This window comes from Peromyscus californicus, unplaced genomic scaffold, assembly GCF_007827085.1.
Source record: "Peromyscus californicus insignis strain IS unplaced genomic scaffold, ASM782708v3 Scaffold_24__1_contigs__length_46423439, whole genome shotgun sequence".
Classification (NCBI taxonomy): domain Eukaryota; kingdom Metazoa; phylum Chordata; class Mammalia; order Rodentia; family Cricetidae; genus Peromyscus; species Peromyscus californicus.
In genome coordinates, this window is record NW_026294535.1 from 9,664,710 (window position 1) to 9,690,026 (window position 25,317).

A 25,317-nucleotide genomic window follows, 5' to 3' on the forward strand; every position below is an offset into this window, starting at 1 on the left:
ATGATTCCTAATGATATTCTGCTATACTCGTAGATCGGTGCCTTATTCAGCCATCATCAGAGAGGCTTCCTCTGAGAGCAGATGGGAACAGATGCAGAGACCCACAGCCAGAGTCTAAATGGAAGGTCTCCATCAAATCCCTCCCCTCAGAGCTCAGGGAACCCCTTGGAAAAGGAGGAAAAAAGACTGTAAGAGCCCGAGGGGATGGATGACACCAGGAGAACAAAGCCCTCTGAAACAACTAAGCAAAGTGTGTCAGGGACAAGGATAGAATCTCTAGTTAGTGGAAAAATACAGACCCCCATAAGACAGGGAACTGGATTGTCTTACAGTCAGGTTGCCTAGCAACAGGACACTGAGTCAGAGTCCTTGACCCTTTCACCCTGTGGGCATCCTATACAAATATCCTGTTAGCTTGCCCCACCTTATGCAGATGACAGCTTCCTGCTCCCCCCACCCTGCAGGAACTATATAAACCCTCCTGGAGAAAAAAAAAGTTGCACCTTATCAGAATCTAGACTTGGTGTGTTTCCTTTGTATCTCCTGTCCCTACATTCCGTCCTTAGGGTGGTCGAGTACTTGTTTAAGCTCTGCTGGCCGGGGCAACTGGCGCCCAACGTAGGGCAGAGAGTGGAAGGCAGAGGCCTCATAGAGGCGGCCTTAGTCTTTCCTCTGGGAGATAATGTTCTGAATCCTCAACAGGTGGTTTCATCCATGTTGGGCTGGCCCAGATTCAAAACGCTGGGGTCCGGGCCTGGAAACGCCTGCCCCAGAAGGATTTGGCTGCCACTTCATTAGCAAAGATTCGTCAGGGGCCTGATGAACCTTTTATTGAATTTCTCTCTCTCTTAAATGATGCAGCTGAGAGACTGTTTGGGCCGAACGAACACGAAAGCACCTTTGTTAAACACTTGGCCTTTGAAAATGCAAACCCTGCCTGCCAGGAAGTCCTCCGCCCTCATAAAAACAGAGCGGACCTGTCTGAATATGTCAGACTCTGTTCGGGTGTTGGCGCCGCCCATGCCATGGGATCAACTATAGGTGGTGCCCTCAGGGCTTCACAACAGCCTGGAGCCCGCACCTGTTATTTCTGTAAACAACCCAGACATTTCGCTAGGGAATGTCCCCAGAAAGGTCACAGCCTCGCGCCCTTAGCCCAGCTGGCCCAGGAGGCTGCCTCACCAGGTCCTTATATAGGGACGAGGTTCGGCCTGCATTCTTGACCAGATACACTCTGCTCCCAGATGGTTACCAGAATGCCTGGTTAGAGCTGTAAATATACCTGATCTGCCCAGGAGAGATAGCCCCTCTCCTGAGGAAACTTCTTCTGTTTCAAATGCTGTCCCTCCGGCAAGCCATCCAGGCTGTTGTCCTCACCACAGCAACCCCCACCAGCCCTTTAGCTCTGTTATCACTCTGCTCAGAGTTCCTGTCGGGGGACAGTGGGAACTTTACAGTAAACTGTGTTTGAGACCTTTCACACAGCACATACAAGTCAATCATGTTCTGGGCTGAGCAGGGACACTGCTTGTCACAAATCCAGTCTGACAGCAGGGGTCATGTTTCCAAGGGCAGTGCTGAATTTTCATCCAAAGTGTCAGAAAGGCTTGTCGGACTTGCTGGCCTTGGTGTCACAGGCGGTCATAGCCATGTTGGGCCAGCTTGACACAGCCTGTGGCTGGCAGTTAGCACAGTAAACAGGGTAGCACCAGAGAGAGGGCACCCATGAAGGACCAGCGGGTACAGCAGTTGGAGCGGGAGTAGGAGCAGGGATGGTCAGAGCAGGAGCCCTCATCATTCTCATTGGTGCAATGGTAGAAGATGCCTTGTACTAGGCACATACATGTGCCATAGACCCAAATCTTCCTTGCTTAGTTGATTCTAACCTTCTGCTTATAATGATACTTTTTTTTTTTTTTTTTTTTTTTTGGTTTTTCGAGACAGGGTTTCTCTGTGTAGCTTTGCACCTCTCCTGGAACTCACTTGGTAGCCCAGGCTGGCCTCGAACTCACAGAGATCGGCTTGGCTCTGCCTCCCGAGTGCTGGGATTAAAGGTGTGTGCCACCACCGCCCGGCCAATGATACTCTTTTTAAAAAAATTCTGTAACACTGATGGCAGATGAAGCCCACCGATCCCATCATACGTAGTGCACCTGCAGATCACTGGGTCAGGTCGCTATGTTGCCACTCAGGGCACTTAGGTCCCTTCCACCTAGACTAACCTATTATTCCTCAGATCACTTCCTAGATCTCTAGGAAGAGAAGCTGCGCTGAGACAACTGCCTTGACGGGAGCCTGTTACTGCCATCACCTTAGCAGCCCTTCTGGGGGTTGGAGCAACAGGAACAGGCACAGGAATTGCCTCTCTGATCCTGTCCAACCAACATTACTCTGAGCTTTGACTGTCCATAGACAAGGATATTGCTCAAATTGAAGAGGGAATTTCTGCCCTCGGGTCATCCCTTTCCTCCCTAGCTGAGGTAGTTTTACAGAACAGGAGAGGCCTGGATCTCCTCTTTCTACAACAGGGTGGCCTTTGTACTGGGCTCAAAGAGGAATGTTGCTTCTTTACAGACCACACCGGGGTAGTCAGTATGGTAGGTTAGAAAAGGACTAGAAAAAGAGAAAAAGAAAAGGAGAACAAGAGCTTGGGTGGTTCTAGAATTGGTTTTCCAACTCCCCTTGGCTAACAACCCTTCTTTCCTCCCTCCTAGGACCTGTTGTAGGCCTGCTCCTGGTCCTTGCCTTTGGGCCATGGGTACTTTCCTGGCTCACTCGGCTCATCTAAAGCCAAATAACAGACCTGCCAGCCAGGCAGATCCAGGTTCATTACCACTGCTTTGATATGTAGGACTCCAGGGTTGAAATTTCCCCTGATGAGAGATGCCCCACACAGACCCCTTCACTCGGGGGAGGCTGCACCTGTGTGTGGGAAAAAGGCTCGCTCAAGGCATGATTGGAGTGCAGCTGGGACTGCACAGGCTGGGGACCATGGTACCCCAAAATCCCGAGAGCCTGGATTATATGCCCTGTTGCATAGCGGTTGTGCAGTAACAGCCTTGCGCTTACCCATTTCCGCTCCCTCAAAAAACTGCACGGTCCATTGATTCCCGCACTATGGGAATGCCCGTGGTGCTTGAATCTGGGGAGACATTCCCTCTCGAACCTTTTTTTCACAACCTTTAGAGGGACAGGGTCTCTGTAATCCTCCATGCAAAGCCTCTTTCAGAGCCCTCCTTTTAGACCATTCGAACTTGGTTTATGTTGGCCCTTAGGTTTATTACTAAGAAGGGGGAGATGCCAGGGACAAGGATAGAATCTCTAGTGAGTGGAAAAATACAGACCCCCATAAGACAGGGAACTAGATCATCTTACAGTCAGGTTGCCTAGCGACAGGACATTGAGTCAGAGCCCTTGACCCTTTCACCCTGTGGACATCCTGTACAAACATTCTGTTAGCTTGCCCCACCTTATGCAGATGACAGCTTCCTGCTCCTCCCACCCTGCAGGAACTATATAAACCCTCCTGGAGAAAAAAAAAAGTTGCACCTTATCAGAATCTAGACTTGGTGTATTTCCTTTGTATCTCCTGTCCCTACATTCCGTCCTTAGGGTGGTCGAGTACTCGTTTAAGCCCTGCTGGCCGGGGCAAAGGTGCATATGAGCTCACAGAGACTGAGGCAGCAAGCACAGGGCCTGCACCGGTCTGTCACAGTTAACTCTGCATATGTATTATAGCTTCCAGTTTAGTATTTTATAGAACTCCTGACTGTGAGAACAAGTGGGTCTCTGATTCTTGTGCCTGCTCTTGGGACTCTTCTCCTGTTGTGTTGCTTTGTCCAACTTTGATATGATGGTTTTTGCTTTATTTTTTATTTTGTCATGTTTGGTTGTTGTGATGACAATGGCCTCCCATAGGCTCATAGGGAGTGGCATTATTAGGAAGTGTGGCCTCGGAGTAGGTGTGGCTTTGTAGGTGTGGCTTTGTTGGAGGAAGTGTGTCACTAGATGAGGTTGAGATTTCAGAACCTCAAGCCAGGCCCAGTGTCTTTCTCTTCCTGCTATTCAGATGTAGAATTCTCAGCTACTTCTCCAGCACCATGTCTGCTTGTGTGCCTCCCAAATGTTTTCCTTTGTAAGAGTTCCCATGGTCATGGTGCCTTCACAGCAACAGAACTTTGACTAAGACAGTGGTTATCTCTTAGAGGCCTGTTCTTTTCTTTTAACGATTTATTATGTACACAGTGTTCTGCCTGCATGTATGCCTACATGCCAGAAGAGGGCCCCAGATCTTATTATAGATGGTTGTCAGTCACCATGTGGGTGCTGGGAATTGAACTCAGGACCTCTGGAAGAGCAGCCAGTGCTCTTAACCGCTGAGCTATCTCTCCAGCCCCACCTCTTTCTTTAAATAAGAGACAAAAGGAGTGTATCTGGAGGTGAGGTGAGGTGGGGAGGAGCTGGGAGCTGAGGGAGGGGAAACCGTAATCAGGACCTATTGTATGAGAAAAGAATCTATTGGTCATGTAATTACCTTTGGGACAAATATGGAACAATGAAAACCTCTGGATCTCTTTCCTATCAGTAGAAAATAAAATTACCTCAATAACTACTGTAGAGATTTTTTTGTCTAATTTTTAAAAGTTTTATTGGTGTATATTCACTGTACATAGTGAAAGGAATAAAAAAGTGAGTCATAGAGACATTCCATTCAGGTTTATCATGCACTTTGGCTATATTTACCAATACCCCTGCAATTAGTCTGTAATGATTCTTTGTGTTCCTGTGGCATGTCCTTTCTTTAAACATTTCAAATCAAGCCAGATGTAGTCAATAAAATCAGCAATAGTTCATCCGTGAGTGTTGGGCAGACACAGACCAGTCTTAACACTGGTTAACAAAGTACCTGGTACCGAGGTTTGGGTTTTGGAATAGTATTGCCTCTCGAATTGATTATGTTCCATCTTCAAATCACTGCATCCCTCAGAGCAAGTCACCTGATTTCTACACCAAATCCTGTCCACAGTATTAGGCAGGAACTGTATTTTATTTGGAGACCCACCCAAACTGTCATTTACTATATTCAAACTTTACTGTGACTGGTGCATGCATGGCACTCGACAGTCTAGGCACACACCTTTAATACCAGCACTCAGGAGGCAGAGGCAGGAGGATCTCTGTGAGGCCAGCCTGGGCTACAGAGCAAGTGCCAAGACAGCCAGGGCTGTTAAGCAGAGAAACCCTGTCTCAGGGGATAGAAAAAAAAGAAAATGTTGACATTGTTGCACTGTAGGAATTGGTCAGGTCATACTTCAGTCTCTAGAGCGGCTGTTTTCAACCTATAGGACATAACTCCAAACACAGGGGTTGGCCTAAGACCACTAGAAAACGGGTATTTACATTACAACTCAGAACAGTATCAAAATTACAGTTATGAAATAGCAACAGAAATAATCTTATGGTTAGCAGTCAAAACATAAGGAACTATATTAAAGTTAATCTAAGGAAAGCTAACTTATTAATATATGACATTTTGACACTTCAAGGAAGGCATAGCACTCAACTGCAAACTATAGATTCCTCTGAATTTAAAGGTCAGTTTGTTTCTTGCCAGGTGTGGTGATGGACACCTTTAATCCCAGCACTTAGGAGGCAGGGTAAGGTGGACCTGTGTGAGTTCAAGACTGGCCTGGTCTACACAGTGAGTTCCAGGACAGGCAAGGCTATTTAGAGACTTTGTTTCAAAAACATCAAAAATTAGGTTTTTGTTTTGTTTTGTTTTTTAATTTTTCTGTGTAGCCCTGGCTGTCCTGGTATGGTACTGTGTGAAACTTGAAGTTTTAAACAGAAATTTTTGCTTTAATAATAAAAAATTATGTAAACAACCACACAATTTCCTATGCAAAGGAAGCAATGTGTAACTCCCAAGTGAACAGCAGGACTTCCTGACTCATCAGCATACTTTGGACGCTCTAATATCACAGAAATGTTAATAAGCCCAGTTAAAGCATGGCCGAAACATTCCATGAAGCTTTTACACAAAAAGCAATTAATTTATGTTTGTTGTTACATCAGTCACCCAGTGCAAACAATTGAGCAAAATCAGACTTTGAGATTTAATTGCTCTTAGAAGTAATTATCATCTTGGAAGCTTCTGGAAATTAATATACAGTCACTTGTCTTTCACTTCCAACACAATTCAACTGAACTACCAGTCTACAGAATTGACATGTGATCAAGTGAAATGTTTAAAAAAAAAACCACCCCCAACATATATATTATTAGATTTTCGTACTTGTTATCAGTACTTTTTATTAGTACATCTGAAATCAGAGGTTCTAAGTAGCCCAAACTGGCCTCAAGCTAGCAATCCACCTGCCTCTATCTCGTAAGTGCTAGGGTCGCAGGCATACACCCATCGAATAAATTTCAAAGTGGACGTTTTACTTGGATTTTGAAGAACAAATGTTTGTGTAACAATCAGAATGACTTTGAACTCTTCAACTGGAAAGAGCAGTTCTCAACAGCTTGAACACAGCATACTTTGTACCAACACCTACAAATAAAACCTGCTCTTGAATCCTACATTTATAAATAAAAATGCTTTAGAAATGAACGGCTGATTGTGTACCCTGAATAGGTCCTTGATCTAGTCTGGGTTGTCTGTACCAATCTATCTCTATTTCCAGTCCCACCTGTTCTTACGTTCTGGCAGATGACCCTCCCAGCAAGAAAGCCTTGGGCAAGGCATGGTGGTACACACCTTCAATAACAGCCCTCAGGAAGAAGAGAGTCCTGTCAGTTCAAGACCAGCCAGAATATATAGAGGAACTGTCTCAAAAAAAATAAAAAACAAAATAATCAGTTTTATTCTTTCCCTTTTATCTGGGATTTGTCATACAGTGGAAGTTTGCTAGAAAACTCTGAAGGTCAAGTCCTAAATCAGCTTCATCTTTGCCTTTACTACAAGCCTTAGAAGCCACCCAGCCCCAGCTGCCTTGGAGCCACCAATATGCTACAAGAGAACCTTTCTAGCCCAGGCGAATGGAAAGCTGAAGACCATCCGAAGACCCAGAGCCAGAACTTCGAATGCTTGAGATTTTGTGCCCTAACTTAGGTACCTGTCTTGTGACACGGCAGTAAGGAATGTATACTGCCAACGCCAAGTATCACAGTAACCATCTGGCTAGACCCGGAAAACACAAAGTTTCACCTAAAAATCTCACACCGAATAACCCTTCCTCCTCTCTTCAGTAAAGGCATAAGGTGACAACAGAGAAATTAACATCCAACCAGATGCATGACTCCTCTTTATTTCAACGTTCTTAGAAGACAGAATTACAATAAAAGCATTTCACTCGACTGGAATCCTTGCAGAAGCAGGCTATGGTGGCTCTCATCTGTAACCCCAGAAAGCTGTGGCAGGAGGATCACCTGCCTGGCTTCACTGTGGTTAAGTTCCAGACCAGCAGCCAGGGATACAAAAGTTCAGCCCCTTGTCTCAAAACAGAATTCTTGGACTGATTATCCCAATCCCTACCCCAGCACACATACACACACATTTTATATTTATCTTATGTAGAGACTGTCAGCCCTCTCCAAATAACCAAGGACTTCAAGGCAAAACTGTAATCGGAAGAGCGCAAATTGGGCCTTTGCATTTCTGAGTAAGTGGAAAACTGACCTCCGAAAACATTACACTGTAGTTTTAAAATGTGGTTGAAGCCTCTAACTAAACCTCAGGAGTCTTGAGTATGCTTGAGGCTGCATCTCCAGCTCCAATCACCTGACAGTTTTCCAGCAGTCTTTCTCTTTAAATCCAAACTGGAAATAGCCGACAGTAGATTTCGTCTGGTTGTGTGAAGAGCAGGTTACTTTACAAGTTTTTTAGCAATCCTGTTTTGGTCCTTAACTATCATTCTAAGAATTAGTCTAATTTGGGTGACCTTTTACAAATAAAGATCAGTAAACTCAAAAACTGGACAGGAGACAAAAATTTGCTATCCCAAAATTAGCTTGTCAAAACAAACCCACAAATGAGTGTTTATCCACATTTAATAAACCATGTTTTGAAAACTTAAGACTATTTCCTAATACAGGACCTCCTTGAGTGAGGGGACAATTCAGGAATAACACCAATGGTTAATTTACATTTTTTCCTGGGAGACTATCTTAATTCTTTGAACTATTTTATGACTAAATCTTTTTTCAATGCTAGATTTTGTTCGTGGTGTTGGTGGTTTTTTGAGACAGGGTCTCTGTGTAGCTTTGGAGCCTGTTCCGGAACACGCTCTGTACACCAGGCTGGCCTTGAACTCACCTGCCTCTGCCTCCTGAGTGCTGAGATTAAGGGCGTGGAACCATCCCCGCCAAGCCTCGATACCAGGTTTTAAAACAACAAATTCGTAGACATCATGAGTGGATGAGTTTATTTAGAGTAAGTTTGAAACCCTTGCCTTCAGCAAGGGTACTACAGTAATTACATCCGGAACAGACAATTCCTACACTGTCCAATATATAAAAGTTCCTCTGCACTTTCTTCAACACTGATCAACAAGCAGATTCAGTCCATGTTACTTTGATGCATCATCTACTCAGTCAACCCAAGCTTCTTCTTCAGAGACTCTGGCATCTCAGGTGGAGGAGGGCGAGGGAGCCTGAAGTAGACCTTCACCGAGTCATAGATGAACCACTGTAGTGCGGTCAGAGTGCCAATCATGATGATTCGGGCGAAGAGGCCCTTCCACACACCTGGTTCACAGAGGACGTGTGAATGGAGTGTCCCGCCACCCGCCACTCCCCACCATTCCCTGTATGGTGCTTTTTCTTTAGGGGGAAGCCAATCTTACCTCTGAAGCCGAGTCTCTGCAGGACCTGAGAAGCTGTGCTTCCCTTCTCTTTATTCAGGACAGAGACCACAGAGTCAGCAGGGTGAGAAACAATTGCACAGAAGACTCCAGCTGAAGGGGGGAAAAAACCAAGATAAATTCAGTGATAGTCCTGCCTCAGCCTCCCAAGTACTAAGATTACAGGCATGCGTTACCACATTGGCTCTCTAGTTTTATTATTTAAATCTTTTTAAAAAAAATTTATATTTATTCATTTTCTACATGTGTTTTCCCTGCATGTATGTATGCATGTATACCATATGCATGCCTCGTATGCTCACAAATGGCATGCTCTCAGAGATCAGAAAAGGGCATTATCTCCTTCATATGGAGTTATAGATAGATGGCTATAAGCAGATGCATTTTCAAGCATAATAGTGGTATGCCATAATAATGGGAATTATAAAATAAGACTTTTAGGAAGTAATTAGAAAGTATTTATGAATCCAGGAAAAACAGGAAGATAAAACTGCATTTCTTAATCTTTGGAATTTTTTTCTTCACAAAGGGACCAATAGTGGAAGTGATACAATCTGCTCATAATTTCATGAACAAGTGTGTTCTAAATAATTCATACCAGCTGGGGTGGTGGTGGTGGTGCATACCTTTAATGCAAGCACATGATAGACAGAGGCAGGTAGATCTCTGTGAGTTCAAAGCCATCCTGGTCTACAGAGTGAGTTCCAGGACAGCCATGGTTATACAGTGAGACCGCCTATATATAAATAACTAAGTAAATAAGAATGTAAATAAGTAAGTCATACCTATGTAACCTGCCACAAATGTCACAACCAGCTGCTCTGCCTTTGAACATTCACTTCGGGGCTTGGGAACCACAAATTTGTACAATGCTTCAACAGTACGTTCAAAGCAGGCAAATTTCATCATGGTGTATGGGATCTGCCTCATCCACAGAGGAGCAACACCCTTGTAGAACCTAGGAAATGAGGATGCTAATTACACAGGTGCCTGAGTTAGCCTAGCAGAGACTTCCACCAGCACACAAGTGTCCGCACACCAGTCGAGTCCTGACAGTAACACATGACAGCATAACGCCAGTCATTTCCATCAGAACCTAAGACTAGCATGCAGGTATATTCATCTCACATGCCAATGACTCAAGCACCTTTGACTATACAACCAACAAAGTTGCTGGATGTTTCTTGGACTGGAACTACAGGAAACAAGAAGTTTACAAGTAGAACTCAATTCAAGATCATCCACAAAGGTGGATCTAAGGAAGCATGTTGGTATACGAAACATGCCAAGTTAACTGTCAATATATTAGAGATGTTCTAACAAGCCCAACCCACCCAAGTCCACAGATACTTAAACAAGTTTCAACTCATTTTCAGGTGGACAAATGGACTTAAGTTCTCCCCAGTGGTTACTTTCAGGAAAATGCTCACTTACGCATTTAAGCCTTCTTCGCCATACATTTTGGGAACAGCTTCCCTCAATGTGTTGGCATAGCCAGGCTGGGTTTGGATTCGAACTTTAGCAGCTTCCATAGGAGCCAGGGCAATGTCAGCAAAGAATTCAGCACTGGCAGAAGCAGCTAAATACAGTGACGTGCGCCACAGATAGGTGTTTTCCTAAAAATCAAATACAGAACAGACGTGAATCGATGCCGCACTGTCTATTTCAATGTGACTTTCTATGACACAACACAACTTCAGACATCTTAAAAATATTCCTCTCCCCTTTTTTGGTCTAAGATAAGCTTCACAGAAATCCAATATAGTGCACTAAGAGGAGCATAGTAATGTATGGAATACACTTTGTTTCTCATCCTCTCTTTTTTTTTTTTTGGTTTTTCGAGACAGGGTTTCTCTGTGTAGCTTTGCGCCTTTCCTGGATCTCGCGCTGTAGACCAGGCTGGCCTCGAACTCACAGAGATCCGCCTGGCTCTGCCTCCCGAGTGATGGGATTAAAGGCGTGCGCCACCATCGCCCGGCTCTCATCCTCTCTTTATGATTTGAGATGGGCTGCTCACTATTCCAGGGGCCATTTCTTCAGCTAAAACATGGTAAGTCAAACAAAAAACACAACATTCTTCTTGATCCCAAACACTCAGGACTTTTAGTGTCAAAGTTAACCCACATACCTCACCAAGCATGTTGCTATATAAGACTTTGAAGACTTCATAAAAGCCGAACTTGCAGAGCCCTTGCATGGAGTAGCCAATAAAAGTTGGGGCCCATCCTTTAGCCAGACCACGAACACCATCCTCTTTCAGGGTAACGGAGAACCCGTTAAATATGCCCTTGTACTTCTGAGGGTCCACCTTTAAGAAGGGAAATGTTAGTAAAATGCAAAGAGCTATGTTAACTAGCTGTGTGGTGTTTATTTGCAAGTTTTACAATGAGTTTTCTAAAAGAATAAAATTTAAAAATAATCTAACATTTTGCAAACATGGTATTCTACTAAGTTTTTCTTTTTTATTTTAAAATTTATCAACTACAAAAAAAGGTGTATGCCAGTTCTTAGCTTAATATAAACACCTATGATTTCTAAAAATCTGTGTGGTATATTCATGTGTGTGTGCTTCTGTGTGCATGCATGTGGAGGCCAGAGGTTGATGCTGGGAACATCTACCATGGGATCTTTCTCCACCACAGTGCCCGTATCTCAGGCTAGCTGGCAGCGACTTCCAGGGATTCTCCTGCATCCTCCCTGACGCTGGGATTACAGACATGTCCAACTTTTTACACAGGTGCTTAGGAATATCACCTAAATTCTTCACACTAACATAACGAATACTCTACCAACTGAGCCACCTTCCTAAACAAACCGGGATGATGTGGGTGGTTAAAACAGGGTCTCTATCCCAGGCTGGCCTCAAACTCATAGTGAGCCTTCTAACTCTGCCTCCCAAGTGCTGGATTATAAGCATGAGCTACCACTTCCCAGGCCCTACTCAGGATTGTTCTTATAAGTAGAAACAACTTCTACATTAAGGTCTAGGTTCCTTTAAACTATACTTAACTCTTGGATAATCATAACTATAAAATTCCAACAACAATAACAAAAAAAAACTGTTATTAATTCTCACCACCTTTTTCTTTTTCGAGACAGGGTCTCTCTCACTATACAGTTCAGGCTGGCATCAAACTGAAGAGATCTACCTGCCTGTGCTGGGATTAAAGGCATGTACCACCACACTACCTTTTAAAACAATTTAAAGCTATTTATTGTCTAAATATGTAAATATGTATTCCTGATATCGGAGTCCTTAAGTAGATTATACTATACTGTGAACCTTTGTGAACAGTAGATAATCAAACTAAATACAATTTTTAGAGGTACAGCATCTGAGAATCTTTTACTTCAGAAATTAAATTCACTCCAGAAGACATGCATGTTTCAGAGAAGCTATACTTCACACCTATTCACTTAACAACCAATGGGGTAAGGGGAGCTTATCTCACTATCTCTGCCAGTACTAGAAGGGTCGGTATACATCACCTTCCTCTCTCTCCCTCCTAATATTTCACCTTCCTTTCTCTTTTAGGTAAGGAGACTTCTAATCCTGTTTGGGACAATAAATTTGCAATGTTTGATTACTTTTGTTTTAATAGTTATAAGATATTCAAATAATAAATATAGAAGAGGCAATGCTCACAAAATTTTCCTATAGAGACAGTAAGAGCTTTGAGAAATCAACATGTTCTTTGCCTCAGTCTAGCAATATTTAGGGACAGGAAGTTACTTCACATAACACATGAAGATTGATTACCCATTCTGATAAATAAAATACTTATGCAAGGACTACTTGGGGTCTTAAATTAGTAAGCCTTGAAAAAGACCTCTGGCCAGAACTAAATACCAGCAGTTATGACAGCTAACAATCTACTCACACGTGTGAGAGGCACAGTCAAGGAGCACTGGAGAGGCAGCTCAGTGCTAAGAGTTCATACTGCCCTTCCAGCAGAGTTCAGTTCCCTGCACCCCTGCTATACAGCTCACAACCCTGGTAACTCCTGCTCCAGGAGATGGAACACCCTCTTCTGGCCTCCTTGGGCATCCACATACTTAAGTAACAATCCAGAAAAACAAAACAACAACAAAACAAAAAAACACCTTAAAAAAGAAAATGAAAAGGAACTAGGAATGTCCTTCCTGAAGCCAGCCGTTGTGAAGCTCCTGAGACAGCTGAGACCTGGGGCTGGAGAGATGGCGCGACAGCTAGTTATGAGCCCTGGACTGGATTCTCAGCACCCAGGTGGCTCACAACCACCGCTAACTCAGGCTCCAGGGAATCAGATGCCCTCCTGTGGCATTCCTGGGCACCAGGCACACATGTGGTACATGAACATACATGTAGGTATCCATACATACAAAGTAAAAATAAATCTTTTAAGAAAGAAACAAAAGGCTGGAAATGTGGCTCAGTGGTTGTGGTGCTCCTAGCACACATACTAAAGACCTTGGTTCCATCCCCAGCACAATATACACTAGTAAAAAATGAGGCCATCAGTTTGAGGGGAAGTGGATGCATGGGAGGGGTTGTCAGGAGCAAAGGAAGAGGGAAGTGATATAATTACATTCTAGTTTAAAACCATTTTTTAGTTAGTAAGAGAGACCACATATACAGAACACACCCAGGCCAGTAAAATGGCGGGCGCTTGCCTGCAAACCTGACAGCCCGGGGCAAGTTCCAAGTGGTGTGAACCAGCTCCCAGAGGCTGTCCATCTACCTCCACAGACACCCACCCACATACTGACATATCAATATTATTCATTTATACAGTAGAAATAAGTATAAATAAAACCACTCATGCCAATACAAACCTGCATGCGGCATTTTACTAAGTCCAGGGGAACAACAGCAGTGTGTGTCAGCCCACAACTTAAGACCCCACCAAAGCCACACAGTGCATAATACTTCATGGAGCCAAATTCACAACTGTACTCTGCAATAAGACAAGACACACCATGCATTTTAATATAAACTCGTATTAGCGGTCATCAACTTACCTCCTCGGTAGGTTAGGTTTCCACACATCTTGTTAGTAGCAGTCTATGTCTTACAACTTAGCAACCATATTTCAACAACGCTTTGGTCCAACATGCAACACAAACCTGCATTCTGCATTTAACCAGATCTAGAGGAACCAATGCTGTATGTGTTGTGCCACAGCTAATAATTCCTCCAACTCCACAGAGGATAAAGAATCTGCCAGATCCATAGTCACAGCTATACTGCTCTGTTTGATTGAAGGAAAAAAATCCATTATTTCTTCAGAGATTGAGAAGTCCAGGGGAATTAAAAAAAAAAATTCTATTTCCTTTTGAAATAGTACTATAACTACTAGGCAGCTTTAGCCACCAGCTACAATTCGTTAGAAAGATGAGTTCTTATACGGTGTAAATTATAAGAAAGTCATTGTCGAACCAAATCACTTAAAATTATCAGGATGTGTATCTGTGAGATTTCAATTGCCTCTTGACTATTCTCTAAAAGTCCCTACGGTGGTAACTTCAACCAAGCGCAGTTGTTAAGAGAGTAAAGAACAAATCAAATTCAAAAGGAGCACTTGACACGTAGAGCCTGCTAGCTTTAACGTTTACTCCAGCTATTAGCCAACTACTCACTCATGAACGCCCATAAAACCACAAGTGCCTAATTCCTGCAGTCAAAAAACGTTAACCATCGGCTTTAGCTTTTTAAAGCAGAGGACGATGAAAGGAAATAAATCGGAAAGCGGAAGGACTTTTCGATTCACATTTTAAGACATAACAGAAGCACATGAATGACTGGGGGGCGGGGGGGGGGGGGGACGACGCCTTTCTGTTTTACAGGCAGTGTCGGTAACCACTTTTGACTCCTATAATTCAATGTTCAGGTTTCCCCGTACCCATGTTCCACTGGGATTTAAAACGCACAATTCAATCAATCACCTCGAATCCCAGAACATAACCTCAAAGGGACGCCCACCTCTTAACAATCTGCAAGTCATCTCCTTCACCAGTAGCACCAAAAGCGAGAGACCCCCCCTCCCATCACCTCATAGACAACCAAACGAAAAGATGACCTCCCATCAGCTAACAAAAAAAAAAAAAAAAAAAAAAAAAAACCACTTGGAAAATGTGAGCGCAAAGGAGTCTTTTTCCAGGAGGGGTTAAAAAAAAAAAAATTGAGGCAAATCAAAAGTTATGGAGTTGCAACTGTGGCTGACCAGTGATCAGAAAGGAGACTTTACCCAGCTGACTTGGCTGACCAAGCGGGCACACGGGGGAGATAAAGAAGTTGGGAGCCGCCTCTCTGCCTCTACTCCTTTGGGGACACAGAGAGGTCACTGAGTGGCGCTGGGCCCGGGCCCTTCCACGCCCTTGAGGGAGGGCCAAGGATCCCGACAGCGGCCTCGGGTGTCAAGAGCTTGACATCCCAGGGTCAGCGTCCGGGATCGGTCCTCGGACCTCCAGCCCGGGTCTCGGAGGCTGAGCAGGGGGCGGGGGGGAAGGACAGCATGACACTGGCGCTCGCACGGAGCACGGGGTGACCTCACCTTCCACGGCGGCGGCAGCCAGGTGGCGGGAACGCCGGGGCGGGCCCGGGGGGCTGCGGGGGCCCGGGAGGCCATCGTGCACCAGCTGCAGGTGCGGCGCGTTGAAGGGGTTCGCCCGGGCCAGATGTGCCACGGACGAGAACATGCTCCTGCGGGGGGGGGGGGGGGGGAGAGAAACGGGGGGGGAGGTGAGAGACCCCGCACGGGGCCATGGCACCGGAGCACCGAGCCCGAGCCCCACGCCGGCTCGGCGCCCTTGACGAGGTCACGGCGTCTTCCCCCAGGGACGCCGCGCCCGGCCGGGCCCAGCGCCAAGGCGGCGGCCACCAGGGACCTGAGGGCTTCGGCGCCCCGCACCCTCCGCGCCCAGGCCCGGCCGCGCGCACTTGCCTAAGATGGCGAACACTCAACCGCTCGCTCGGCCAGGCTGCGGCGCACAGAGGCCGAATGTCCTCCCGGCCCGGAGATCCGTGCCCTTTCGCGCGGCGTCACCGTGACGCGCCCCGAGCGTCACTGCGCCGCGCGCCGCCCATTGGCGGAGAGGAGCGCGGAGCCCGGGCGTCACCACGTCCTCCTAGCAACCTTATCCCCGCCCCCGGCCCTTCCGGGTCTGCCAGTGCGCAGGAGGATTCGTACTGCGCAGGCGCACACCCCGAGCCATGCCCTTTTTTTTTTTTTTTTAAATGTGTAATCTTGGCCTTGGCCCGGCAGGCGACCTACCCACTTTGTCCCTTCACCTTCAGGTGTTTCTCCTTGGCGCCAGGAATTTTTTTACATACCTTTAAGTCATGGCTGGGATAAAGTTTTTAAAGCAGGAATGTTTTAAGTGATGGGTTATTTAGGTATTGAAGCTAGGCCGTGGCTACAAGATCTTATCATGTCTCAATGCCTGCCATCATCAAACTTATTGTAAAAAAAAAATTCCACTCACTGACTTTAGACATAGGCCTGTCTAAATTTTCCACCAGGTTCTGGGGGAAAGAAGGTGCAGGAAGAACTCATACACTACACAAAACAGCTTCTGCTTGGCAGTAATGTGGCGTGGAGATAGTCAATGCTTCATCCCTGGAGGCACAGGGATGCCCTGGAATGAAAGTGGACTGCCAGTCTGTGCTGAAGACATTCAGAAGATCATCAATACCCTCGCATCAAGAAGGAAGGGCCTAGTTCCATAGCGGGGAGGGTTTAGTAGGGATTAAACATTCTTGCTTTTAACATTTTCCTGGGAAATTTAGCTCATCTTTACTAAGCCTTTTTATTTAACCTAAGACACTAACAGAGCTGGCTCGTGGGCTGACCACTGTAGTTACACTAGGTCTACCTCTGTGTTTAATGCTTTGCTATATCATTTTTAAATTCTTTTTTTAGCCGGGCGGTTGGTGGCGCACGCCTATAATCCCAGCACTAGGGAGGCGGAGGCAGACAGAACTCTGTGAGTTCGAGGCCAGCCTGGGCTACAGAGTGAGTTCCAGAAAGGCGCAAAACATTTTCCATAAACTTAGGCGGCTTATATTGGTGTGTTGCGGGATATTGGATCACACTGTGTGAAAGGTGCCTTCTGATTGGTTTAATAAAGAGCTGAATGGCCAATAGATAGGCAGGAGAGAATAGGCATGACTTCCGGAAAGAGAGAGGAACTGGAGAAGAATCTAGGCACACAAGAGACACCAGCAAGATGTGGAGCAAGTCAGATGTACAGAATGAAGAAGCTAAAAAGAACAGTGATTAATAGAAGCGGGTTAATTTAAGTTACAAGAGCTAGTTGGGAACAAGCCCGAGCTAAAGGCCAAGATTTCATAATTAATAATAAGTCTCTAGGGCTAGAGAGATGGCTCAGAGGTTAAGAGCACCGGCTGCTCTTCCAGAGGTCATGAGTTCAATTCCCAGCAACGACAGGGTGGCTCACAACCATCTGTAATGAGATCGGGTGCCCTCTTCTGGCCTGTAGACATACATGCAGGCAGAACACTACTGTACACATAATAAATACATTTATTAAAAAAAATAAATAAATCTGTGTCATTATTTGCGGGCTGGCGGTCCCAAAAGAAAGCTAACTACACATTAGTTATTTTTTGGTTGCTGTGATACAACATCATGACCAAGGCAACTTATAAAAGGAAGGGTTTATTTGGGCTTACACTTCCAGAGGGATAAGCTCTAAGATTCCATCCATCGTGGTGGGGAGGCGTGGCAGCACACAGTGGGCGTGGCGGGAGGCGTGGCAGCACGCAATGGGCGTGGCGGGAGGTGTGGCAGCACACAGTGGGCGTGGTGGGGAGGCGTGGCAGCACACAGCGGGCAAGGTGGCAAGATCAGGAAGCTGAGAGCTCACAGCTTCATTAACAAACAGGAAGCAGAGAGAGGAAACTGGAAGTAGGCAAGGCCTTTTCATTTCAAAGCCCACCCCTGAGGTCCATAATGCCTCCGGCAGGACTGGTAAACCTCCCTGAACAGTGTTACCAAGGCGCCAAGTGCCAGGACTTTGGGGGACAGTTCTCATTCAAACCACCCCAGGGCTGGAGGCATAGACAAGTGGTACAAGAGGCCATGAATTCCATCCCCAGCACCAAAAAAGAAAAGAAGGTGAGCGTGAGCGTCCAGATAGCTCAGAGAAAGGTGGCTGTAGCCAAACCTAACACCCGGAACTGGATTTCTGAAACCCACAGATTCTCAAAAGCTGCCCTCTGGTTTCTACATGTGTGCCATGGCTCACATGCACCTACCCCCCCCACACACACACACACACAAAATAAAATCTTAAAATATGCTTTAAAAGTATTATCTAGGCACAATATTAAAACTCTCATTTCTTGAATTTTTATGTATTATTATCATTTTATGTGTATTTGTGTGTGTGTGTGTGTGTGTGTGTGTGTGCGTGTGTGTGCGTGTGTACACATAGAGGTTAGAGAACAACTTCCGGTTGGTTTTCGCTCTCTACCATGTGGGTCCTGGCTTGCCAGTCCTGGTGGCAAATACCTTTATACGCTGAGCCGTCTCAGCAACCTCCTAAACTCTTCCATTTAGCATGCTGCCACCTAAATAGTATAGGTGGGTGGACATTAAGACAAAGCTGGTCCTTATACCTGAGGCCGAGGGCCATATACAAAAATTACAAGAATGTGGAAGATATACTTAAGAAGACACAGGTGAGATCTCCATTTACTTATTAACAAGGTCTCAAAGGAATATTGAAAGAACTTATTTTCCCAAGAGTGGTAGTGGATTGCTTGTCAACCAAGTTCTACCATCAAATAGATGTGTGATGTCTGTCCCTCCACAGATGTGACAGCCACCCGACCTAAGTTCTGACACACAGGCAGGACTTTGACATTCAGGACGTGTCTGGTGAGAGCTGGCGTCCCAGGAAGATGGAGTTAATTAATACACAAGCAACTTTTATTGGCCAAAGAAAGGTCACAATGTCACTGCCGTCTCCTAGCAACTTTGTCGGGCCGTCTCCTCCTCCCCCATTACACTACATCTTCCCGACTGGCAAAAATCTCAGGAAGAATTCAGGAGTAGAGAGGGTATCAGAAAGTAGTGACAGATAGGGTGAAAGGTACCCAGACACCTGTGTGCCTTGGGCCCCCCACTAACCAGGATCGTCTACCTAATTTGCTCTCGTAGAAACAGAGGTAGTCTTGAAGGTTTATAAAGTGACCTTTATTTTTAAAAAGCTTATAAAGTTTATTCTACTCCTGCCTCTGGTCCCTTCTCCCAACGCCAGATAATATTGTTATAGCTGGATAAAGCTGGCGCCCTTCCCCTCAGTACTATGTATGCATCTGGTCCGGAAGTTGGCGGATGACATTCATGGCTAGCTGACAGAGCCGTGTGCTTCTCTGTCCTGCCAACAAGGTGACCTTCATAGGGTAACCGCTGCTGTTTCACGTCTGCTTCCCCAATAGTATACAGATTTTTCTTACGGTTAACCCCAACTCAAAAGCACGCAGGGAAAGGAATTCTGGGAAATATAGTTGCAGCTTTACAAAACAGTGAAGAAGTCACAGGGCTGGTGAGATCGCTCAGCAGGTAAAGAAGCTCACTCAGCCAGCCCGAGGTCGAGTTCAACTCCCGCAATGCACATAAAGAGGGAAGGAGAAAACCACCTCTACAGAGTTGTCCTGTGACCTCTACATACAGTCACACACACACACACACACACACACATTCACGCGCCACCACAGGGAAGTAATCAAGGTCATTGAGGACTATGACACAGAGCTGGAGAGTTAATTAGCTCTGGGGAAAGATGGTGATAAAGCATGGCTAGCTCAAACTAGGTGAAAGTACAGTGTTTCTAAATGTCTTTACTTGTAGGAGGAAGGAAAAAAGCACTCACCACCTCAATATCTGTAAACCAGGATACCGCCTTATTAACTTTACTATAATCCACACCTTACACAGTGCAGCTGAATGGGGACGTGGTAGGAATCATCATCCCTGTATCTCTGGTGTTTTGTTGTTTGTTTGCTTTTTGTTTTGGAATAAGGTCTTGCTATGTAGCCTTGGATGTCCTGGAACTTGCTCTGTAGACCAGGCAGGCCTCAGCAGAGATCTGCCTGCCTCTGCCTCTAGAATGCTGGGATTTAAGGTATGTACCACTGTACCTGGTTATCCCTGCTTCTTTTAAGTCCTTGATGTAGGCAGATGAGGTGGCTCAGTGGTTAAAATCACTTGCTGTTCTTGCAGAGGGCCTGCGTTCAGTTCCCAGTGTCCACAGGGGGCCTTACAACCACCTGTAACTTTAGTTACTGAAATCTAGTGCCCTCTTCTGGCCTTTGTGAGCACCAGACAGGTATGAAGTATACTTATATAAATACATGCAAAGCACTCATTCACAGAAAATATAAGTAAATCTTAATATATATATAAGCAAACCTTAAAAAAAAATAAAGTCCTTAGGTAGGTGTGGTGGTGCACACCTTTAATCCCAACGCTCTTGAGGCAGAGGCAGGAGGATCTCTCAGTTCAAGGCCAGCCTGGTCTTTAAGAATGAGTTCCTGGACAGCCAGGATTACACAGAAACTTTGTCTCAACAATAAATACACAAACAAATATAAAAATAAATAATAAAGTCCTTGATCATGCCATTAATCTCTGTGATCTCTGCAGGAATGTAGCACTGCTTTGGTTTAACATTTTGGAATTTCTAGTGCCTTCGTCTGGGCCTTTTATATGATGAGAGCGCCAAGTCCTAACCACTAGACCATCAGGGATGCTTGGGCCTTTTATATGATAACAGTCCTCATCCCACAGACCAGAGGCTCGGCACAGGGACTCTGCCAATGCTGAGTTCATACATTCCCAATGTGCATGCTGTGGGATGTCTTTCTGTATGCTTTGAATATGTGTTGCTCTGAATGGTTCATAGATAAAGCTGTGTGGCCAATGGTGAGGCAGAAGAAGGTTAGGCAGGACATTCCAACTGGAGGAGGAGAAGAAAGGAGAATGAGAAGATGCTGAGAGCCCATGCCAGGAGAAGCAAGATGTGAAGGTCCCGGTACGCCACGAAGCCACGTGGCAAAACATAGATTAATAGAAATGGGATGAGTTAAGTTGTAAGAGCTAGCTAGCAATAAGCCTGAGCCAATAGGCCATAGAATTTGCAATTAATATTAAGCTTCTGAATGATTATTTTATAAGCATCTGTGGAACTGCAGGGCCAGGTGGGACCGGAGAAACTTACGGCTATATGTGCATTTCAAAACTAGAGAATTATCATAAGATTAGTGTGGTGAGACCCAATGAGACAGATTTCATCCATAGGCTACTGATTGCTAGACTCCTGAAGTCTCCATTTAGGCTGGTGACCTAAATGGTATTTTGGGTCTCTAGGAATTGAGGTCAATTCAGAGATAGCATCCAATAATATGTTTGGAGGTTTTTTTTTCTCTTTTTCATTGAATAGCCAAACTAGTAAATGGATACAAGAGATGGAAACCTGGTGATGGTAGCCAGTGCCTTTAATCCCAGCACTCTGAAGGCAGAGGCCAACCTAGTCTATAGAGTCAGGACAGTCAAAACTACACAAAGAAACCCTGTCTCCAAAAACAAACAAAACAACAAAAAAGACTGAGACCTGTGGTGGTTTGAATAGGTATGGGACCCATAGGCTCATATATTTGAATGCTTGGTCACCAGGGAGTGGCACTGCTTGAGAGGGATTAGGAGGTGTGGCCTTGTTAGAATAGATATGGTCTTGTTGGAGGAAGTGTGTCACTGTGGGGGTGGACTTTGAGGGTTCAGAAGCCCAAACCAGGCCCAGGGTCTCTTTCTCTCTTCCTGCTGCCTGCAGATCCAGATGTACAACTCTCAGCTACCTCTCCAGCACCATGCCTGTCTGCTTCCTGCCATGCTGATAATGGACTAAACCTCTGAACTGTAAGCCAGCCCCAGTTAAATGTTTTCCTTTATAAGAGTTGCAGAGGGTTGGTGCCGGCAGCGCACGCCTTTAATCCCAGTGCTTGGGAGGCAGAGGCAGGTAGATCTCAATGAGTTCGAGGCCAGCCTGGTCTACAAAGTGAGATCCAGGACAGCCAGGACTGTTACATAGAGAAATCTTGTCTCAAAACAAAAACAAAAACAAAAACAAAACAAAAACAGAAAACAAAAAAAAACCCACCTCCCATTGTGGGAAAAAAAAGAGTTGCAGAGGTCATGGTGTCTCTTCACAGTAATAGAACAGTGACTGGGACAAGACCCTTGAGGTGATTATGTGGCAGAAGTTGCTGTCTACCCATCTAAGGGATGGGCTTCCCTAACCACTTAATCTTCCCAAGAGGCACCCTCACAAATTCTTCCAACAGTATGTTCAATAGGTTTTTTTTTTTCTGGTCAAATTGAGAACCAGGAATTTATCATTACAAGAAAAAAGAAATTTTATAACAGAACAATTTTGACGGTATAGCAGGGTCTTCCTCTACCCAGAATAGTAGTAGGCAGAGAGAAAGACAAGGTAAGCATATAGCAGAGCCAAATGTCTATAACAAAGAGGGCTCATGGACAGATTCGGTGCCTTATAAACAGGGTTCAGGTGGTAACTTTGACCAGAGGACTGGAGTTTGGCTCCCAGCACCCATGTGTGGTAGCTCACAACTGCTTTTATCCAGCTCCAAAGAAGCTGGTAGCATCTTGTGGATTCTGTGGGTCCCTGCACACATGTGCATATACTCTCTCTCACAAACACACATACACATAAATACAAAATAAATCCTTAAAAAAAGAGTCCAAGGAAATTCTTATTATCAGGTGTGCCTGAGATCTGATCCTCTCAGGGGCTGGAGACGGACATGAGGGACAACACCCAGGGAACAAGCTGAGCTGAGACAACATCCTGAGTTACCTCGTTTGCCATAGAAAACACTCAGTTACCAAAACTAAGTCCCCAAGGTTGGGGTGTAACACAACTGGTGGAGTATTTGCCCATTATGCGTCACGTTCCCTGGGTTCTGAATCCAGCACCTCAAAAACATGGAAACAAAAAAACAAAAGGAGTCCCTGCTTCCCGTGAACTCTCTCATAGCCATGGTGCACAAATCAGTACACCACACAGAGTGGAACAACTTCTTGATTCTGTAAAGGAGGTGTAAAAGGAGACAGGCTGTACCAGGGGCTCCAAGAGAGACACAGCCGCAGATTTGGTAGGACACAGACAATTTTACAATTTTAGGGGAAAAACCTAGAGGCTGTTTGTTCAAAACACACACACACACACACACACACACACACACACACACACACACACACACACACACACGGTTTGCAAAATGTCTCAGTGGGTAAAAGCACTTGCCCCACAAGCCTCCTGAAAGTTATCCTCCGACTTTCATGAATGCCCCCCCCATCTCCCTCTCTCTCTTTTTCACACACAAACACTACTTTAAAATTATTTATGTGTATGAGTGCTTTGCCTGCATGTATGTCTGTGCACCACATTCATGTCTGGTGCCTGAGACCAGAAGATGTCAGATCCCACAGCACTGGAATTACAGTCAGCTCTGTGCCATCATGTGCGGGTTGGGAATCAGGCTTGGGTCCTCTGGAAGAATGGCCGGTACTCCCGGTCTCAAAGCCAGGTCTCCAGGTGCAAGCACAATTTTTTTATTTAATTTGCAAAAAGAAAAGGAAATGTTTAATAATGAACATAACATAAAGCATTAAAGAAGCCAGGTGGTGGTGGCGCACACCTTTAATCCCAGCACTCGGGAGGCAGAGGCAGGAGGATCTCTGTGAGTTCGAGGCCAGCCTGGTCTACAGAGTAAGTTCCAGGAACAAATAAATAAATAAAACATTAAAGTTCTCCCGGGAGTAGAAACAGTTCTGTCCATCTGTAGGCACAGCGGGCAGGGTGGGTCCATACCTACTTTCTGCTTGTGATCTGGGCCACTATTAAGTGAAACATATTGTGCTTTTGTCACAATTAAAACCCCACACCACTTAGGATACCTTAATGTAGATACTGAGGGGTCTGCCCACAAATGGGCCTACTACACTTGCAGCCAGCTGTACATACAATAACAGAACCTCAAGAGAAAGTCATTCACTTGGCCATTGTGTCTCAGTACTTGGGAGGCAGTCAGTTGCGATGGACCAGCTTCAAAGAATCCAGATATCCTTTAGAGAACAGCAGCTTCAAACGCTAATGGAATGAACGGACAGGCTTTATTCTTCCGAGAGAAACCTACACGCCACTAGCAATTACTTAACATTTCCATAATGTGTGCTGCTTTGAAACATTGTAGGAAAAAAATCCAGTATTTTCCCTTTTGATTTCAAGAATTTTAAATTTTAAAAAATATTTAAATTATTGCTCATTTAAATTACAAAGTAGGGAAACATAAAGATCAAAGTAGACCAGTTATTCAATTTATTTAAATGGGGTGATTTGTGCATTTGGATAATTTGTTTTTCCATGTCAAAATGATCAGATTGGATATGGGAATTAAATGGATGAAGTTTTATTAGATTCATTACTTAAATAATTCAGCCAAAATTTAGAGATGAATTTTCTATTTTTTATTTATTTGTTTGTTTTTGAGACAGGATCTCACTATGTATCCCTGGCTGTCCTGGAACTTACAATGTAGACCAGTCTAGCCTTGAACTCATAGAGATCTGCCTGCCTCTGCGCCCCAAGTGCTGGGATTAAAGGCATGTGCCACCATGCCTGGCCTTAACTTTTCTATATTTAAGAAGATGTGATTAAGATAAGAATTTAAGCCGAGCGGTGGTGGCGCACGCCTTTAATCCCAGCACTCGGGAGGCAGAGCCAGGCGGATCTATGTGAGTTCGAGGCCAGCCTGGGCTACCAAGTGAGTTCCAGGAAAGGCGCAAAGCTACACAGAGAAACCCTGTCTCAAAAAACCAAAAAAAAAAAAAAAAAAAAAGATAAGAATTTATACTGTATCAAGCTGATAATAGAAAATAAATTAATTAATTTAAAAAAATAAAAAATAAATAAATGAAAATTTGAACTATAAAAAAAACCCAAAGAAACATATTTTGCTAAAGTAAAAAGGGGGAATCAGGGGCTCATCATTCCTCTCCACATTCTATTCTTTCCCTTGTTTTATATATTTTAAATTTTTTATCGGTGGATTCTGCTGGAGTATCCACTGCAGATAAGCACTGGAGGGCTCCTGTTGCAAATCATCCTCTGGAGCGATGGAAGGATCTTTCTACTGGCACTTGGAGGAGACCTGATCTGGTATTGGTGTGGGCCCGGGGATCTGTTTGTGTCTTTCCGCAGGACAATGAGGTTCCTCTTTGGGTTCCTGAGTGCTGTGTGTGCCCTGTGGCTGCTGCTGAAGCCCAACATCACAGAGACCTATTGGGCCTTCATGAAGAACTCTCCCCTTCTGATGCCAATGGGAATTGAGAGCCCAATTTGCAGTAAAGCTCGTTAAGAA

General features: G+C 44.9%; 1 protein-coding gene and 1 non-coding gene across 2 annotated transcripts; both read right to left on the minus strand.

The window, feature by feature from the left end:
• Positions 1-8,412: 8,412 nt before the first annotated feature.
• On the minus strand, positions 8,413-15,922 carry Slc25a3 (solute carrier family 25 member 3). The gene is made up of 8 exons (XM_052753112.1): positions 15,791-15,922; positions 15,401-15,549; positions 13,683-13,804; positions 10,996-11,175; positions 10,302-10,483; positions 9,653-9,825; positions 8,850-8,960; positions 8,413-8,751 (listed from the first exon to the last, which is right to left on the minus strand). Exons 2-8 carry the CDS (start codon positions 15,543-15,545, stop codon positions 8,591-8,593), a joined length of 1,074 nt encoding a protein of 357 aa, XP_052609072.1. The 5' UTR covers positions 15,546-15,549; positions 15,791-15,922; the 3' UTR covers positions 8,413-8,590.
• On the minus strand, positions 9,894-10,137 carry LOC128120146 (small nucleolar RNA SNORA53). The gene has a single exon (XR_008221791.1). It is a non-coding gene; the product is annotated as a small nucleolar RNA SNORA53 (small nucleolar RNA).
• Positions 15,923-25,317: the final 9,395 nt, after the last annotated feature.